A 13,384-nucleotide genomic window follows, 5' to 3' on the forward strand; every position below is an offset into this window, starting at 1 on the left:
GCCCCGTATCAGCCGCCCTTGTTTCTTTTTTTTCTAAACTCCTTACTTTCCCCCTTATTCTGGCCCATTCTCTTCCATTCATCCTCCGGCCCCCCCCCCCCCCCCCCCCTTTTTTTTTTTACCCTCCTAAAAAAACGCCGATCATGCTATATACCATTCCGTACACGTATAGATCATAGGTACCCCGCCAGTCCGGCTTTGCTTGGGTATACCTAGCAGGCTATGTAACGAGAATCCTACCATGCTCCTGCTTTCGTAATTTCTATCGTGACCCAACCTTTTTCTTTTTTTCTATGGTAGTTTCCTTTGATATACAGTAGTGGTAGTGTAGTGGTGGGTCAGCATCTGCACCATGTCCGATACACGGGCGTGGGCGGGGAGATCTGGGCGAGATAGTTACTTAGAATGATTTCATCTGATGCCTGCGGTCCTTGGGGGTATCCTGTCCGAGCTTGAGGTGTTATCAATCGTCCCAGCATTACCTTTCCTTCTCGTTGCAAATACCAAGTGAATATTATTACAAAATCGTCGTGGATGTCAAACCATCATATCCGTCGATCCTCGTAGAACTTAAGTCATCTAAGAAGAGTGCATCAATATGCGTCTAGCGTTAGAGTCTTGTCCTTTAACTCTTTGCACCGAGGAACTTGATGATAACCTCGTACATGCCGAACATAATTGCGGCCGAGGGGATGGTGCGCATGAGATGAGGCGTCAGACCACCATATAGTCCGACGATGCCTTCTTCCTTCCAGACAAGTTTGAAGCATTGTACAAGCCCCGTATACTTAGGTCTGCCATCTGACATCGGCGCTTGTCTAAGTCGAGTCCGCGCGACCTAGCTCTCATGTTAGCCACGCATTTTTATGCATAGCAATAATACCAATTATAGTTCATAGGCGTCGCCACCTAGTCGCTATAAAAACTTACCTCGTGAGGATATGTCAGTATGGACGCTATGCCCTTGGCCGCACCGGCGCCCATAAAGTTTCCGGTCCAGTCGACCGTGTGATCCCACCAAGTCTTCTCTTTCCCACTTTCCACGATGCGCTTTTCTCTGAGTCTTAATTTGCGCTTGATTTCTTCGTACATCATCCACTGTAGAGTGCTCTCGGTGATGCCAAGATAACTTGCGCTCAGACCTTTGAAGAAGCCCCGTAAACCCTCATCCCGCGCCACCTGCCGGATACAGTCCCAGCTGTTGCGGTACCGACGTGCGCTTACGTCGCCCTTGCGCTCGGCATTATTCTTGTCGAGCTGCAGTCGAGTCTTGATCAGCCATATGGGATTTGTCGCAGTCCCTGTGGCGATCCCTGCCGTTACCGCACTGGCGAGATGCACGACCGGATTTTCCGGGGATGTGTTTAGCCATTGGGAATACGCTCTCTTGCTCGTGGGATATACGTAGAAGTTGATGCTTCGCGCCGGCACGACGCCGACCAGATTCGGTCCCAGACCCTTGAAAAGTGCGCGCCACCCTTCTGTCTTATGCACGTCACGCAGGATCTGCACGGTTTCCTGTAGGTGATATTTGGCTGACTGCAATGGGCCAAGACGGGTTTTGCCTGTCGCTTCTCGCGCCGCTCGGAGCTGGGCCTGATAAAAATCGGACTGAAGTCGGGTTTTGAGGACATCGAGAGGTGCTGTTAATACAGACGCCGTCATGCCTCCGATACTGCAAGAATAAAGAACCTTAGCGAAAGCCTTTTTTTTTTATATATATATAAAAAATGCATTTCTTCTAGAGGGCCTTTTCCAACTTTAAGAAGCTCTATAGACGAGGAAGAGAATCATGATGACGTACCCTCCGGCGACTAAGTGTGGCCAAGATCTAGAGAACGGCGACGATGTTGTTGTGGGCTCAGGAATTACAAGACCAAGCTCGCGCGATTGCGGTAGCGGCGACTGCTGTGGTATTGGGAATGCGCCATCGCGACGCTTTTCGGAGCTGTTCATTGTGTAAGTTGCATGGGGCGGCGGTTGAGCCATAACCCGTTATATGGCGATAACGGCTATAAATGAGTTCTGTGCGGTTAATATAGATGCAATTGGAGAGGCAACTATATTATAAGTATTTACTACCGACACTCCATTCAAATATTTACAGCTGTAGTTTTACAGCTGTAGTTCTACAGAACAGTAATTTTGTATGGAGTGGTGGAGTTTTAGTTTAATAAGTGTTGTTAACAAGTGAGTGGATTTAATGTTTGAATTTGGAAAATTTGAAGTTTCGCTGTTAGCGACGTCAAAGATTCGCATTGGATTTGACTTTTTTTTTCTATTTTTTTTTTTAATGGGTACCGACGCCACAATCTCTTATCCCGTCGCGTCTAATTAGAGCAGCCCTAAATTATGTAGCGCGCTTCTCGATTGTTAATTAAGTGGGCCCCAGTCAACTGTACCTCAAACACCCGCGAGCCTGGTTTTCGGGAAGTTTGGAGGGGGGGATTGTACTATGTAAGCAGGTATAGGTCGCCCCGGAGGTGACCAGCGGGGTCAGATACCTTAGGAGGTACATTCATGTTATAAGACACTTAGTTCTCAAGACTTGTTGAGGTTTGAGACTTGGTGTCTTACTCCAGGTAATCTAGCACCACTTTCGAATCTCACTTCAACGTCAAAATCGAATAACTAGTATTGGATAATACAATGTATAAGGTATATCTCGAATTTTAAATTTAATATTTACCTTAGGTACCTCTATTTACCTATGTCAAATAATGGTACGGAAAATAAGCTAATATAAAAAAGATCAAGTTATAATGCTCGCCTCCTTAAATCTCGGCCATACGCTATCCGGGTATATGCAGGGTGCCAACACCTAAACAGAAATCTGAATGAACAGGATAATTAACCGATATACGGTTTATATACAGCTAAAATAGTTGCTTCCTTGTTTTCGTAGCACTTATTCCGAATGTGGATGACTCCCCCGTGATATAACAGCAGCATCTGCCGCCGCGGAGGCAACAGAAGCCATATGGCTAAGCATTGACTTCGGCTCCCTAAACATCCCGCTACCCGCTTCTTTCCTTTGGTACTCTTGTCCCTGGCGCGCATCTCTTACATCTACCTCCATGGTCTCATGCCTACTTATTTGCGTCTCCGGCCCCTTTCTCCAGACATCGTCGGCAGGTCTGCCGATAGCTATCCTTGAACCAGATCTACTTGTGCTAGGTTCTTCGCCGTGTTCCGATTCCCGACGCCGTTCGCCGAATTCGACATGTGATTGGGGTCCGAATATAGCTCTGCTGGGATCCCTCGGTTCATCTCCGTCATCGTCTCCATCTCCACCGGCTTCCCCTTTGAGCCAAGCTACCTCTTCTTCTGTTAGGTATTTCCATACACATCTTGCGTGTTTCTTTGTGCATCCCTGGCAAGCGGTCAAATGTTTTATACATTGTGTCTTGAGCCTCCGGCATCTGTCACATGGTGGATGTATAATGTCCCCGCGTGCTAGTCTCTCGATCTTGGCCGTTACCAAGGCGCGGTTCTCTTCTTCGGCATCCCTCATGGCTGGTTCGGTGGGATAGCTGGGAGAAGGCCGGTTGCTACCTATAAGAGCTTGCTGTTGTTGCTGAATAGAGGTTCTTGGCGTCGATGTTGTAGTAGCAGCCATTGGATTAGGCGTTGGTGGTATAGAACCAACGGAAGAGATCCGGTGACTAGAAGGTTGCGAGGGGGCAAGGAACTGCTGGAGAAGATCGGCATGTAAATCATAACCAGGATTAGCACCAGAGCCCATCGACTGGTTTACGGCTTGGAAGGTGGAGCCGGAAGCCGACTGCGACGCACGTCGCGCATGTATTGAGGCTTTTCGTCCGCTCAAATGGTAGTTGAGTTGGCGGGCCCTACGCGCCACTTCATCGGCCTTCTTGATTAAAACCTGCAGACGCTGTTCGACGATCTCGAGAGTTGCTAATTCCGCTGTCTCATCTTCTTCCAACGGCTGTGGAGGGACAAGTCTGAACCTGTCCAAGGCGCCAGATACTATTAATCTCCAGTCGTCTTCCCCAATTTCGACCTGGATACCTTTCAGGGGGAACTGGCAGCAACGTCCGCCATTAGGAGAAGGTGTTAATACAAACTCCCCGGGTTTTGCCTTGGCAAATTCGACAATATCGAGCCACGTGACAGGATCAGGGCTAAATATCGTCTGCGGCGGAGTCGTCGTTATTGAACCCTCAAAGGCGCCCTCCATCGCCTTGAGCAGGCGACTACCCGTCAATTTCGCTCCTAAATTAGAAGCAAGGCTTTCGTGTCTATTCAACACTCCTGAGTCATCGCGTCAGTCCTTGTAATAGGCAAGGAAGAGTAGTGGGAAGGCGGAAGCAGCTCACCCTCATACTCGTTGACTAGGGTGAGAACATCGGAGAAGGTGTCGCTATCGCCCTGTATGAGCTTAAGTTTAACCGAATGGGCCTTGGACAGATAGTTGATAGGGGCTATCGTGCCTTTAATATTGATCGGTTAGTATCTTTTTGCGCGGAACGAATACACTCCTAGCCGTGACCAAGACGTGGTCAATTGGATTCATCTCGCGAAGAAATAGCAAAATAGTTGAATATAAAGATATATAATACACGAATGAAATAAAAGTATTTCATAGTAAAACGTAGTATAACATAGTAATGATACGAAACAAGGCGCGACCATATCATTGCATCCTCAATTGGGCGTTACCTAAGGAGATGTGGATATGTGTAAGTGTATATTGGGTTGGGTGAATAAGACTTACCTGACTGTGGTGGAGGAGGTTGTGGTATGCGATCAGCGTGAGGCGCTTGACTTCCATTGTCATCAGATATGTCTCTTTTTCGTTTATGTTGATCAGAGTCTGGATTGGGCGCCATGCCAGTACGCCTCAAAGTTGAAAAATTTACAAATGTGTCTTAAGGTTTGGTAGTATTTTTTGATGTACAAATTAGTCTGCAGCTTTAGAGTCCCCGATTGATCCGTCTAATTAATTTCGTCTTTAGGAAATATAGATTGACATGTGTGAGTATAATGTAGAATTGGCGGGGTTCGCTTGATGTTGCTATTTCTGTCCGAGGAATCGAGAAGGTGATGTATTATAAGGATAGCAAACAGCGGGATCACGCCTTTTTTTTTTTTTCTCTCTCTTTACAAATTAATTCTTCCAACCGCAGATGGGCCGAAAGTTGTGAACCCCCGGAACGGCGCGGAGATTGTAAAGTCAGGTCTGCCGAGCTTTTTAGTTTTTCTGGGCTCGGCGGTTGTCATAGAAGCGAACCCATCGGATTCGGACGTAGCAAATAAGTTGCTTTAAGAAAGGGGGAGATTGGGGTTGAACAATGTGACGAACAAATGACACGGAGAAATAAGAGAGAAAAGAAAAAAAGGGGGGAGGGGAGGGAGTTGGTAAAACATCCAATGTATTGAAGTATGGATGTAGTATAAGGAGGAATCGAAGTTGTGTGTACAATGAAGTAAGCAAAAGGAAGGATGGTGATACTCAGCTCTCCACACATACAGAAAAAAAAAATACGGAGTAAACTACCGTGAAAATGGGCTGGGGTCAGGGAAATTCGGAAACCGGGGTGGGATTCTAAAGACGCGGGGCTCATGAAATGGCTTTTAGACCATGGTGTTAATCTTTAATACCTAGTACAATTGATGTAACTAGATAAACCTTGGAAGAGGTCCACAAGATACATGTTGGTGGTGAAAACGAAATCTGCCCACTGAATTTACGAACGGCAGCTAGGATGTGCCCAAGTCCAGTGTAAGTGCGAAGAATAGCAGAATAGCGAAGTGGGTTAGGTATACATAGTACCTTAGGTTAGCTTAGGTACTTGACTTGTTTGAGCACGTAGCTAAGCCCGCTGGTTTAGGTAATAAGACTCGATAAAGAGTTTTGAGTGGTAGAAGCACAAGCCACTTCTAGGATATATCATGCAATGTACCTACATATACATAGCACTTCCATCTGCTCTGCTGCGTGCATACACCTTAGATGTTTTTAAGATACCTTACCTAACATGACACAAATTTATTTATTTATACATTGCCTTAAATTAATATCAACGCTGTTCTTGTATGCTTACCTAGGATACATCTCGGCTGTTTACAGCTTTACATGAGCTTTACGGGGTGGTGACCGAAGAGCTCACCATATTCCGTTCCCTTTTGTCGCTCGCTCTTCCTTGCCTCTCGGGACTCGCCTCGGAATCCTTCGCAGTTCGTTGGTTCTAACCTTAGACAGGGGAGAATCGCCAAACGCTAGTATTCCGCTCTTTGAAGACTTCCCGACTGTACGATTTCTTCTTGCCTCCCAAAAGAAGGAAAAGATCGACGGACTACGTCGGTTTGGCGCTGAAACCCACACGTATCGATGGATCTGAGGTGCATCATTAGACTGAATAAAAAATTTGAACTTTTGAAGAGCACGAGCACGGTTTAGGTTCCGCTCCGGGTTTTCTACACCAACACAAGAGGCATGGACCTTACATGCAGCTTAAGAATGAAGAAAGATACTATGTAGCAAACAGGTATTGTTAAAGCCATTATCTCCCAATTACCTCCCATACTTCTTGCGCTTCACTTTCCTTCCCGGCTTGTTCCTCCTTACCTTTGCCGTGTTACCCGCATCCACGTTCAGCTACCTAATACTCCCCCTGTATGGAATGATGTACTATGTACCTAGGTGGTAGGTGTATTGCAGCTTCGAAAGCGCGAAAGGGATGTGATATACTCTGCAGCTTACACCCCTGAGAACCGCTAAGAGGAGATAGAGGTGCTTCCGAGCTTATATCCCTACCAGGTAGGTACCTATACGTTTGCAGGACGTTACTCATAAACTGTATTAATACACACCTCTTATGTATGCAAGCCGCTAGTTTTTTCGTCCTTAAAAATCCAAAAGCCCCAAACAAAGCAGACACAAGCCACTCAGCAGAAGTTCAGCACCCCGCCAAACCCCTGGAACACGGCATTTCAGAGACGGAAGCGTTCCAGAACGACCTAATTTTTTACATATCAAAGCTGCTAACCTAGCATCTCGAAACTAACCTTTTTTTTACCCCTCCATCCTTTTTTTCTTGGAGGGGCATCACCTTCACAGCCTTGAGTCAATTAGAGAATAGCCTTATAGAGAGGTTCCACTAATTTACTTGTTGTCCAGTCTAAAGCCACAGAGATTACGAAGTATATTTCGTTAGTACGTACCTAGGTACCTATCATAAAAAAAGCAATCGAGTTCTCCATACTTCAATTTCATGATCGACGACAAGTAACCTACAAACCTGCAAACCTACCAACTGCAGAAAACAGACATAACACCCGCCACTTGGCGTCTTATACGCATTAACATAAACGAGTGATTCGGATTTGTGGCTGCGTATTCCGATGCACCTATTAGCTGACAGAAAAAAAAAATAACCCTGAACTAAAGGCGCAGAAACCCGGTCCGAATTATTACAAGGTTCGCATCACCCGGCGATAACCTCATCCAATCTCAACACCTCCTTTGCCGCTTTCCATTGCAACGGTGTTCATAGAAACCTACAACACCGATTCGTTACCGAACGGTCCAGACCTCAGCGAACCCCCCCTCTATCGCTGCATCCGTCAAGCTTCCGAAACTAGTCTCCGCGAGTACCCGGACTCCCTGCCCTCCTTGTCTCCCTATCTTCCTCTTCACCGCATCTTTTTCGGCCGATCCGAAAGCTCCTCCTCCTCCTTCTCCGCACTCCAGCTTTGCTGGGCAATCCTTAAGGAATACTACTACACTTCTACCAGCTTAAACCGAACCCACACCCACACCCACACCCACATCTATATTACATAATGGCCGACCGTGGTCACTTCCGCGGTGGCCGAGGAGGTGGCGGACATCCCCGCGGAGCGCGGGGCGGACGAGGCGGTGGCCGAGGTGGACACGGAGCTGACTCGGGCGCTAGCGGCAGTGCACCACAAGAGCGGGAACGTCCAAAGAAAGAGAACATCCTCGACCTGAGCAAATACGTAGACAAGCGAATCACCGTTAAGTTCAACGGCGGTCGAGAAGGTCTGTTCATAGGTCTTATTATATATCCGCCCTCCCACTCTAAGCTACCACGTCCTACACTATACTACACTACACGTAGACACCCCAAATGTGAGCTAACCTCTTATCGCTATACTTAGTTACCGGCACGCTCAAGGGTTACGACGCGCTGATGAATTTGGTTCTCGACGACGTACAAGAGGTCATGCGAGGTAAGTCCCTCAGCGGCCTGATATCCCCTCATAAACCTGCTTTTTTTCATGTGTCACGTGAGGGTAGAAACTGATATACGTACGTCTTATGCAGATGATGAAGGCAAAGAGGCAACTCGGTCGCTGGGCCTAGTGGTCGCTCGGGGTACTCTACTGGTGGTGATCAGCCCGGTAGACGGAAGCGAAGAGATTGAGAATCCCTTCGGGCAACAATCGGAGGATTAGGACCCTGGGGATGGTCGTCTCGAATCAATGACGAGCACGGGTGTGGGATCTCGGGATGTCTTCTGGGCGTATCGGTGTAGAGAGATACCTGGAATGTTCAGTATTGTGAATGACATAAGTCAAACCTTAAAAGTCAACGCGAATATAACGCCTCAATAAGAAGAATATGAAGCAGTGAACGGGCGTGCCGATATGCTTGGAGGTGATGAGATGTTGGCACGCAAGGGGGGCCATGGGCTATTCTACCTGCTAGGGTGTACCTTTTGTTACCTAGTGTGGAGAGGAAATCTCATTTCCCTTGGCTCTCTCTGTATGAACGAATCCATAACGTGGGTTTAATTAAACCTTTGAGAAACTAGGTTTGACGTAGTGCTTGTTAAGCGGATTTTCCCTTCCTTTTACCTAGTTCCTGTTGACCTCGGGTTAAGAACACATATGATACCCCTGTGATACTAAGAAGGTCGCAAAACGCCGTCGTGATAGGAGTATTAGGTGAACAGTCTGATTGTATTTAATTACGTACCTACGTACACACACGGGTGATATACAAGCGCCCTTACCGTGTCATCTAATAGAATTTTATGGCTGTAACATCGAATGGATATATACCTACACATCAAACTAATTTGCGCATCTAAGCATCACGTCACATCGATCATGTCACAACACAACACAGCACCACAACCACTCGCCCCTATCGACAACATCTAGGTAATTTCTGAATGATAAGAGACTTTGTTTTTGTTCTACTACTTTATACCTGGGGGAGATAGTTATGTTTTTCTGATCGTAGAGGCTTCATCCACACGTGATCCTCCACTTCAAACCCACATACTGATCCGAAAATCTTTCTTTTCCCTTTTTTTTTCTTTTTTTTTTCTCTGGAAATAACAAATCGCAAATGTTGTGTGTCCTTTTCCTTCGTAGCTAGCCTAGCTGAACCCCGTCTTACGACCGCGGGGAAATGGGCAACAAACCAAATCGCGAGGCTAATACCTGAAAGAGGAGCGCTATGTGGTGCATCTCTTGCTATGTATCGGCGGTATTCAACTGATTAACGCAAATATAGTCCAATATAGCACGTGGATTTCCCGATTCGGATTGACTCCAAGTCGATGGCTGGAAATGGATTCGAAGTCGTGACCCTCTGTCTGCGCGTGGAAGAATGCCTAGATCTTCTGGTGAATTTATGCTAATAATTTCATTCTGAATTCGAGTGCAGGGGTTTCGGCTCCTTGGTCCTTCTATGTGTCGTTTGCAAGTGCTGATGAATTCCGGACAAGTTTCGCTTTGAATATCCTATCTTATCGTGTATTGTTCAACATGCTCACCGCGGAGCTCCTTATAGGCATCCCTGACCCTTTCAAATTCAGAATATGGTGCTGTTCCCTAAGCTCCTCCAATATCCTTTCTCGTTTTCCGGTACTCGTTTAGTTCGTCAACTTAACCGGGCTATACGTTGTTCCTCCTCCCCCAACTTCAATAAAAGATCAGTTTTCCGATCTTGAATAGTGGCCATTGCGCTCCTTCTAGTAGCGATTGGCCTGTGCCTTATTAGCCCCTTTGAGTAGATCGCTGAATGCACTCTGGACTTGCTTCTTCAGCTCTTTGTATGAGACTACAAATGTTGATTGGTGGTCTCGACTGGTGAGATAAATCCTTTCATCAATACCGGCGTCTAGCTTATTCAAGCAGCTGATGATGTGGCCTAGATCTACAACCGGGTTACCCTGGGCGTCAACCTGGTGGAAGACGTAATCTCGGAAGAGCTTCAAAGTATAGCGTTCCGACGTCTCCGCCCAGTTCGGGTCATTATCGAATTCGGGCCGTTCGTTGATAGAACCTAGCTTCGCCATTAATCGTACCAATCGGCCATTCTCGAGTTCTCTGCCCAGGTGAGCGGTGACTTCGTCCTGGGTATTGAATGATGCCACCAGGATATCATCCATATGCTGAGCGATATCATATACTAGATGCTCCGCAGTTTTCGTAGCTACATTTTGTGGAGTGCTAAGCAGCCAAGATATTCTCTCTTTTAATTCTGGGGAATACACCCTACCTAGCTGTTCAAGGGCTGGGCGTGGGTCAGTTAGATTTCGTGGTGGTGTATTTGTCGCAATGCTCAGGATAAGGCGGCCTAGGCTGTAAAAGTCCTCCTGCTGTAACTCCTCAATCCGACGAGGCGCTTCAAAGTGTAAAACGTCTAGAATCGAGCAGGCGCCAAGCCTGACGCGATTTTTCTCCGTTAAAATTACCTTGTTGATATCGATACACCGCGCTGCAAGTTTAGCCTTGTGGATGGCCTTGAGAGCGCTGGCTAACTGAACAAGATAAGTCCACAATGTTCTCTCCGGTACAGGTGCTGGTGGTCGTCCGAAGCGGTTTGTGGCAAAGTGATGCTCCGCCAGAGTCTTTGAGAGCGGGTGATAACTGTGAACAAATACAAGGGAACTATCATTAAAGTCCCTTGTAGTGAACGCTTCAAACGTAGTGACTATATTAGGATGTATAATCTTCTTCCATGAGTTCACGGCTTTAATAGCTTCCTCATTGGTGAGGCGAAATCCTGGAGTTTACTTAGTTGGATTACCGCATAAATGAAGTTGAGACACATACCTTCGATACGTCTTAAGCAGAATGTATTCCCGTTCTTGCGAGAGGTTGCTTTAAACACCCAGCTTGGGAGACCAAAAGTACTGGTTGTGCTCCGAAGTTTGGTATCTAGAGGGACTAGAGAATGGTAATGTTGGAGATTCGGTAGCTGTACTCCAGGTTGACTCGGGAGCACTTGTCTAGTAGCCTCGGATCTTTTCTGAAGGTCCTCTCTCAGAGACTCTGGAAGAAATAAGTCATGCACCTGCCGCTGGTAAGGCTGCATATTCTCTCTCCCTGTAGTAATAGGGTAATAGAGATGATATTGAAGCTATAATAGGTTAGATAGTAGATCTGCATGGATATATCAGGATCGGGGTCTTACGGGTTGAGAAGGGGTAGTATAAGAATTTTGTGCGGCGAAATACGGTGCACCTGCTCCAGCCAAGGCGTTGTGATCATCGGCGTATGGATTATACTGTGCTGAAGGGAGTGCCTGGCTAACACTAGGCATAGTAAAAGGATCGTAGCCAAGTGGACCGCCATCCGCAGAACCGTTGGTTGCAGTCTGAACCCTATCAGCTTTTTAATACGGAGGCTATCTATCTTCCTTGGACTTACCGCAGTGTTTAGATCATAATTCTGAGGGGCAAAATCCGGAAACGGCGCTGATTTATACAACGAGGCCCCTGCATCTTGTTGTAACGTCGAGCTTGTAGCTGCTGGATATGTAAGTATATACATAATATGGGCATCAGAAAATAGGTATCCTCACATGTAGAGGCACCCCTGGGCGTAAAAGGCGTCGCATTCGTGGAGAAGTTAGATTTCTTGCCTCCAAGCTGAGTAGGTGTAAATGATGGTGACTCGACGTTGAGTGATTTCTTGGAACCGCTATATAATGAGTTAGTACGAACAACGCAATATGAAGCACTATAATCATCAAGGCTGGCTGTAGATCCCGGTTTAATCACGGCACTGGATCCTATTGGAATATCGTTCCAAGGTGAGGGCCAACGCGGAGGAGCCGAGGAACTTCTATGAGTAGGACTCGTATCTGACTCTGAATGCTGAGCAGAGAAACTAGGAGCGACGGTAATTCGGGTCCCTGGACGAGGTAAGAAGCTTGGTTGGTTAGGAATCAAGGGATTTCTCGTAGGGGGCTCAGGTTCTCTCGTAGGGGGTCCAGAGTCTCTAAAGTATCGTCGAGCCCAATACGATGCTAATTTCGTAGGGGATAAAATAATTTCACCCAACTTGTGTCCTGATCGGGATTTGTTGCCCGCAGGTTCTGAAGCAATCCGCCCATGACTTTTCCATCCATTTCCCGCCATGTTTTCTATGTATCGTATAGGGAAGTATTTGATCAAACGTCTAGTCCAAAGGCGTCTTCCTCTTTGATTATGTCCAATAGCAATCAAGACAGCCAAGAAAGGCTTAAACTCTAGAACAGAGAGGGAAATATCGAATAGTGGTCAGATACTTCCAACCTTTACCATGTCGGTTGCCTCGATTATCGAATGGTTATTTTATTTTGGCTAAAGTTTCTACGAGCCCTAGTTTGAATGAAGTCTTGGTTTTATATAGATCTGTTCTTGCCTCGCCGTAGGAATCTTAGGTGGAATCAAAGCGGGAGCCAGCCAGGCCTGAAAAACAAATGGAACTTGGTGTATAAAGCAGGTGAAGAGCGACACTACTTACTTGTCCATTGCATTAGAGGAGTCCTTATTGTGGTTGAAATTGCATCCCTGGTCTTCATAGCGGCAATGACCATATATCAAAACGTTTCGACAGAGCGTGTCCTTACTGTCTAAGCGAGTGCCAATCAACAAAGTTAGAAATGAAATAATGAAATGATATCAAAATGGACTGATCAGCAGGAACGCCCATAACGCGCCCAACAACTCCTGCAAACTGAAGACGTACCACGCGTTTTGGGCCTCGGGGAGGCCATTTGCCTTCCTCTATCGGCAGTTCCGAAGCGCGTATTTGCCATTGGTATCGGGTAGAACTTGCGTGTTCTCGTATTTTCGGCATGGGGTAATCCTATTGTTAAGCCAGGTCCGGTTAGTCAGGAGGAGGAAAGGATAAAGCTGCCCCTGTCGATACAACCCCTAGAGGTCAAGGAACTGTCAGTATTTGGGAAGGAGAGACAGAAAGAATGAATGAAAGATCAATAGAAGAGAAGAGACGAAGAGACGAAGAGTAGAAGAGTAGAAGAGATAAAATTGAAGAAGGAAGAATAAAGTTGTGTACATACTAGACACCTCAAAGCGCTCCCATTTTCCTGGCAAGAATGGGCGAGCTTCCGCCCATAAAGTAAAATAGCAACGCGCAGCAAGGCCGA

At 46.6% G+C, this 13,384-nt stretch overlaps 4 protein-coding genes across 4 annotated transcripts; 1 reads left to right on the forward strand and 3 right to left on the reverse strand.

Moving 5' to 3' along the window:
* Nucleotides 1-625: 625 nt before the first annotated feature.
* F4812DRAFT_448960 (mitochondrial carrier protein RIM2) lies at nt 626-1,956 on the reverse strand (the record flags this gene model as incomplete). The annotated part of the gene is made up of 3 exons (XM_047935918.1): nt 626-838; nt 931-1,675; nt 1,805-1,956. 3 exons carry the CDS (start codon nt 1,954-1,956, stop codon nt 626-628), a joined length of 1,110 nt encoding a protein of 369 aa, XP_047794639.1.
* An 871-nt stretch (nt 1,957-2,827) lies between these two features.
* Nucleotides 2,828-4,974, reverse strand: F4812DRAFT_8927 (uncharacterized protein). Its single transcript, XM_047939521.1, has 3 exons — nt 4,739-4,974; nt 4,341-4,445; nt 2,828-4,275 (listed from the first exon to the last, which is right to left on the reverse strand). Exons 1-3 carry the CDS (start codon nt 4,851-4,853, stop codon nt 2,909-2,911), a joined length of 1,587 nt encoding a protein of 528 aa, XP_047794640.1. The 5' UTR covers nt 4,854-4,974; the 3' UTR covers nt 2,828-2,908.
* A 2,835-nt stretch (nt 4,975-7,809) lies between these two features.
* On the forward strand, nt 7,810-8,445 carry F4812DRAFT_454141 (like-Sm domain-containing protein; the record flags this gene model as incomplete). The annotated part of the gene is made up of 3 exons (XM_047936584.1): nt 7,810-8,029; nt 8,149-8,220; nt 8,315-8,445. The coding sequence occupies 3 exons, from the start codon at nt 7,810-7,812 to the stop codon at nt 8,443-8,445; spliced, it is 423 nt and encodes a 140-aa protein (XP_047794641.1).
* A 1,529-nt stretch (nt 8,446-9,974) lies between these two features.
* Nucleotides 9,975-12,371, reverse strand: F4812DRAFT_454142 (uncharacterized protein; the record flags this gene model as incomplete). The annotated part of the gene is made up of 5 exons (XM_047936585.1): nt 9,975-11,011; nt 11,062-11,368; nt 11,423-11,605; nt 11,659-11,756; nt 11,813-12,371. The coding sequence occupies 5 exons, from the start codon at nt 12,369-12,371 to the stop codon at nt 9,975-9,977; spliced, it is 2,184 nt and encodes a 727-aa protein (XP_047794642.1).
* Between the last annotated feature and the right edge of the window lie 1,013 nt (nt 12,372-13,384).

This window comes from Daldinia caldariorum, assembly GCF_022478825.1.
Source record: "Daldinia caldariorum strain CBS 122874 unplaced genomic scaffold F4812scaffold_1, whole genome shotgun sequence".
In the NCBI taxonomy this organism is placed as follows: domain Eukaryota; kingdom Fungi; phylum Ascomycota; class Sordariomycetes; order Xylariales; family Hypoxylaceae; genus Daldinia; species Daldinia caldariorum.

Bases quoted from the DNA above. Each gene is read 5' to 3' on its own strand.
- F4812DRAFT_8927 (XM_047939521.1), bottom strand. From the start codon at position 4,853: ATGGCGCCCAATCCAGACTCTGATCAACATAAACGAAAAAGAGACATA. The intron at 4,446-4,738 runs GTAAGTCTTATT...AAGGCACGATAG, and splicing joins ACCTCCTCCACCACAGTCAG to CCCCTATCAACTATCTGTCC. The intron at 4,276-4,340 runs GTGAGCTGCTTC...GCGATGACTCAG, and splicing joins CCTAGTCAACGAGTATGAGG to GAGTGTTGAATAGACACGAA.